Source organism: Hyalella azteca, unplaced genomic scaffold (assembly GCF_000764305.2).
Source record: "Hyalella azteca isolate HAZT.00-mixed unplaced genomic scaffold, Hazt_2.0.2 contig3586, whole genome shotgun sequence".
NCBI lineage: Eukaryota > Metazoa > Arthropoda > Malacostraca > Amphipoda > Hyalellidae > Hyalella > Hyalella azteca.
Genome location: NW_025933830.1, coordinates 1 through 5771, shown reverse-complemented (window position 1 = coordinate 5771; position 5771 = coordinate 1). Strand labels below are relative to the sequence as shown.

Below are 5771 nucleotides of genomic sequence, written 5' to 3'. Positions count from 1 at the left end.
GCTGGTCTTTTCTGCAAGTTCATTCCGAGTAGCGCTAGTCATAAATAAACAGTTGAACATTTTCATTCATCTAGCGAATAAAAACCCGCAAGCGACTAATGATTTACATACAAACTTTTCCGAGAAATTCGATTGATATTTTTCGACCGGTAACAACAGGATGGGAGAAAGTTAGTCTAGAGGAGGGCCCAGTGGTTACGTTTCAGACTACCGGGATAGGAGAAGTGGGTTGTGGGTTCAAACCCTGCTACCCGCGACACTTGGCGTCAAAATCGGCTAGTAGCCGGGCGATTGAGCGCAGCAAAGTTGGAGTAGAGAGTTACATGTTCGAGACCCGTAACAAATTGTTCTAATGCTGTGACGTTCAGAATCAGCGACAAGTCTCGTGACCTGATCAACGCTGTCAACACTATTCTATTCAAAGATAAATATAATGAAGGTATTTGCTGGTTTTCTGTGGAATTCTAAAATCTAATATTTCATTTATTATTTTTGCTTTAGATGCCTTACTATTTTCCACACTATTGCAAATTTTATTCAGTATTGTCCTCTTTTAAAAAGAAAAACAGGAAAAAAATTTTTGACGAGAAAAATTTTATGACACTTCATTGACTTTGAAAAACACCCAAACTCAAAATTGTGTAAGCAAACAAAACATTAATCTTTATTTTACTTGATATTGATGGGGCCTGAAATTGTTTAATACATGCATAAGAATTACTGGTTTTCAATGTCGTCAGAATGATGCATTACTACATTCAACTTTAACGCAACTCCTAGGTTATTCACAGATATATTTGTCACCCTAAAAATATTATTACTGCTCTCATTGTAATCATTTATGCCTTATAAGAAGATTATTATTGAAGCTTTCATAAATGAACAAGCAGGGCTGGATACATCGTTACATTTCACTGACCATATGACATTAAGATCCCCGAGGCAACAAGTACCCATAGTTTTTTTAAGACACCCACCAAAGGCCGTGCTGCAAGCACCTCTTTTTGACGACCAACAAGCTTCACCTACAGGCGACACCAAGATTATATATTCAAAAAGATTACACAACAAGATTATATTATATAATATTCTTTGAGTGTTGTGTCTTCCACGTATCGTAGATATCGCATTCAGAGACCCAAAAGTATCATTAATGTAGCTTATTCCTCTTGCTGTATATCAGCTTCAACTCACACGTGCGTTCGACTTGCGTCTCGACGAAGACTTGACTGGATGTCAGCCCCTTGCCCAGGATGCCGTAGAAGTCGCCCCATTTAGGACATCGCCAGCGCCGTGACGCACGAACCTATGCCGCGTAGCCACAACGCCAACGCCGCCAGCGCCACGGCGGCGAACCGCATTTTTTACGTTGGTGTACCATACGACGGTCAGAATTCCTGGGATGAATTTCCGTATTTTATTGTAGGATGTCAGCAGATTTTACGATGATAAAACCTTATCAATTCGGTGCAGATATGTTTCTTTTTTCAATTGATGCACAGGACCGCTCCCTTTGAATTTCAGTCTACCGCTTATAAATGAATAATAAATAGTAACAGTCAATAATAAATGTTTCTATTAACAGTAAGTAAAATAGTATATAATCTGCGCGGTCTTTAACACACTGGCTTCACAGCGCATTTCAAGTTACTGTTAGGAGAATCGCGTGATTCTGGACAGCAACGGCAGCTGCACTACGGTCCATCCAAAATCTGACTTGTAAAATAAAAGATTGAAAAACTATCGCACGACCATGCCCTGTACTGAGCAATCACAGAGGACTAATATCTTCATGATTTTAATAGAAATCGATACACACGGATATTCTGAAGAAAGCTTCAACATTTTTTTAACCAAGACTGTCGTCCCACGCTATATTCTGATGGACTATCAATTAAAGACGTCCCATGAATATAGAACGGACGATGTAGCCTCATTTCGCTGGCGACACGCTCACCAATATATAAAAATGTTTGACAACGATGAGAGACATCTATTGTCATAGGAATATAGCTAACCGTGTCTTCTGCAGTCTTTAATAGATAGTGTTCGAATTATTTATTGGGGTTCGTGTCTGAGCAGTGCAGTGGCTCGAACACTGCAGTGCAGTGGATCGCACACTGTAGTGCAGTGGATCGCACACTGCAGTGCAGTGGATCGTCGACCGCAGTTGGCGCAAATGAAGCTTGACGGTGCGACGATGTTGTTCCTTGTCTGCTGTCTGGCTTTCCGGAGACATCGCTTGTCTTCAAGCTCTCGGCTGCGCAGCTCCTAACCCCTCCGGACTCCCTCCCGAACGGCTCGCCGCCAACCGCAGCGGTCGACCGCAAGCCGCTTCCAGGTTTGGGAGTCGATAAATGCTGTTCTGAGGCTGCGCTTGCAGACGTCTTTGAAGCGCAAAGCCGGACGGCCGGTCGGGCGTGCACCCGCACCTAGTTCCCGTAGAGCAAGTCCTTGGTAATGTGACCATCCTGCATGCGATGCACGTGACCGAGCCACAGGAGACGGCGCCGGCACAGGAGGAGATGCATGCTCATTGTGCCGGCTTGTTCCAAAACAGCTGTGTTTGTGACCCTGTCCTCCCATGTGATGTTAAGGATGCGGCGGAGGCAGCGAAGGTGGAAGCACTCTAGACGGTTTTCCTGTTTAGCGTATGTGGTCCAGAATTCGCTACCGTACAGAAGGGTACTAGTGACGCACGCAATGGTACACTTTCAGCTTAGTGTGAAGCGACAACCGCCTGTTGGACCACACCCTTTCGTTCAGTCTGGCCATCACACTTCATGCTTTTGCAATCCTCTTGTCGATCTCGCTATCGAGGGACAGGTTGTTGCTGATGGTGGACCCCAGGTAGGTGAAATGCTCGGCGACTTCGAGCTGATTTCCGTCCATGGTGATAGATGGGGGCACTACAACATCCTGACCCATAACATTTGTTTTCCTGATGTTGATTGTCAGGCCAAACTCCCTGCAGGCGTGAGCGAAGCAGCCCAACAGCCTTTGTAGATCCTCCTCGGTGTGGGAAGACAGCACCGCGTCATCAGCAAAGAGCAACTCTCTGATGAGGACAGCGCGGACCTTTGTTTTTGCTCTCAAACGAGCCAAGTTGAAGAGTTTGCCATCGCTTCTGGTATGTTGAGTCTCTGAACTCAACTCTGAGACTCAACTGTCTGGTATGTTGAGTCATCGCCCTCAGTTGAGTCTCTGAACGCGAACTTGAGCAGCAGTGAGAAGATGCCGAAGAGAGTAGGGGCAGGGACACAGCCCTGCTATACTCCGCTTTTGATACTAAAAGGCTCTGAGGTATTGCCATCATGGCTGACTACGCCCTGCATATCGTCGTGGAATGAAGAGATGACGCTGAGAAGATGGGGAGGGGCAACCTATCTTCATCAGCAGCAAGAACAGACCTCTCCGGCTGACAAGATCAAACGCCTTTGTCAGGTCGATGAACGCAATGTACAAAGGCCTCCGCTGCTCACGATACTTCTCCTGCAACTGGCGTAATGAGAAAATCATGTCTGATGTGCCCCTCTGGGCCCTGAAACCGCACTGGGATTCCGGGTAAACGAGATCAGCGAGGGCTTGTAGGCGACCGAGCACCACACGGGCGAAGACCTTGCCCACCATGCTGAGTAGCGATATCCCTCTGTAGTTGTTGCAGTCGCTACGATCGCCTTTGTTTTTGTACAAAGTGATAATCTTTGAGTCGCGCATGTCTTGCGGTACATGGCCCTCCCTCCAGCAAAGACATAAGAGCTCGTGTAAGGGGCCAAGTAAGGCCCGCTTGCCCCCTTTTGATGACATCTGGGGGTATTCCATCTTCTCCAGCTGCCTTCCCACAGGAAAGGATGTCGATGGCTTTTTTAGCTCTTCGACAGATGGTTCAGCATCCAGAGCATCTAGGGAAGGCAAGTTCTCAATAGCGTCCAGCGCTTCCTGCGAGACGTTGTTAACATTGGAGTAAAGGTCGAGATATTGTTCAACCCATCTACTCAACTGTTCGGTCCTGCTGGAGATAGGCTCGCCCGACCTAGACCTCAACAGAGCCGTCCTCGCCACCGGTCTCCCAGTTGCTCGCTTGATCCCCTCGTACATGCCTCTAACATTGCCAGAGTCTGAGGCCCACTGAATGCTGTCCGACAGCTGCAGCCAGTAGTTGTTTGCGCAGCGGCGAGCCATTTGTTGGGCCCGCTTCCGAGCCGCTCTCAATACCTGTAGGTTCCGCTGGCTTGGATCACTTTTGTATTTAAGCATTGCTCTTCTTTTGCTGCTGATGGCAGGTTCCAACTCACCGATGTTGGCCCCAAACCAGTCCGCATCATTTCGCTCCTTTATGCCATAGGCCAAGACAGCAGCATTATAGATGGCGCTGCGGAGAGAGCACCACCCACCGACTGCGCGCTCTGCCCGTTCGGCAGGGAGTAACTCCGCAAGATGCTCGACTAGAATTTGATTTCTAGCGGGACAGGAGGCCTTGCTGGCATCAATTCTTGTCTGGCATTTCCTCTTGAGAGTGTGTAATTTCTTTGGTTTAATTTTGATGTTAGATATGACCAGAGAGTGGTCAGTATCGCAGTCGGCGCTGTGTTTCACGCTGTTCAAAGAGCCGCGGCGTGTGATAATCAAGTCCAGCTGATGCCAGTGCTTCGATCTGGGATGTCTCCAGGATGCCCTGTGGCATAGTTTGTTCTGGAATAACGTATTTGTCACGCACAAGTTGCGGTGGCAGCAGAATTCCAGCAATTTCTGTCCGTTTTCATTCATTTTCCCGATGCCGTGATGCCGTTGAAGTCGCCCACGAGGTAAATATGCTCCGGCATTGGGATCCTATCGATGGTATTCGCCATGAGTTCGTAGAACCTATCCTTGGTCTCAGGCGGTGCTTGGAGCGTTGGTGCGTAGACACAAATGATGTTTGCAAAATCAGCCGAGGTTGAAAGACGTAGGGTGAGGATTCTCTCCGTGCCACCATGCGGGGGTTCAATCATGCGAAGCAGGGTGTTCCTGACGGCAAAGCCAACTCTATGTTCCCTCACATCCCCGATACCTCTCCCTTGCCAAAAGAAGGTGTAGTGTTCCTCTTTTAGGGAGCCATCTTCAGGGAGTCGAGTTTCCTGCAGCGCTGCTATATCCACGTTTAGTCTATGTAGCTCCCTATCAATCACTGCGGTCTTGCCCAAGTCTGAAATGACACGGAGGTCATCGGACAAGCCGGTGCGCATCGTACGCACGTTCCAACTTGCGATTCGAAGTGATGGAGACTCCATCTGCTGATGCGGTACAATGACTCCCCCACCTTCGAAGTCAGACCCCGGAGTCCAACTCTACGCTAGTTTGAGCGAGGACTTATAGCCCGTTGGTTATCGTAGTTATCGTCTCCCGTTTGTGCTCACACACTGGACAAGCGTGATCTCTCAGGTGCACAGGCCTGGGCGGAAGTATGGAGACCTTGCGCTGCCCAAACAACAGGATCTCCCCCTCGGTCGTGCCGACTGGGTCCAAGGGAATACAAGCATTACGTTTGGAGCCGACTTGACTGCAGGAGTTGCCGGTCGGACGTCCAAATTGACATCCAGCCACTTTAGGGACTCTGACTCCAGATTTTTCCTCGAGGTTTACTCCTGAAGCCTTTACTGCGTGTAGGTGTAGCCGCAAGGCAGCGGAGTTTTTTTTTTAAAATCAGGGTTTTCCTTCCCCTAGATGGGCAGTCATTCTTGACTAACGAGCCCCATCTAGGGTTTTCTTCCCCTCATTCTTGACTAACGAGC

At 48.1% G+C, this 5771-nt stretch overlaps 1 protein-coding gene across 1 annotated transcript; it reads right to left on the bottom strand.

Annotated features, from left to right (window-relative positions):
* Positions 1 to 2781: 2781 nt before the first annotated feature.
* On the bottom strand, positions 2782 to 4767 carry LOC108678311. The gene is made up of 2 exons (XM_018166691.1): positions 3434 to 4767; positions 2782 to 3127 (listed from the first exon to the last, which is right to left on the bottom strand). The coding sequence occupies exons 1-2, from the start codon at positions 4765 to 4767 to the stop codon at positions 2782 to 2784; spliced, it is 1680 nt and encodes a 559-aa protein (XP_018022180.1).
* Positions 4768 to 5771: the final 1004 nt, after the last annotated feature.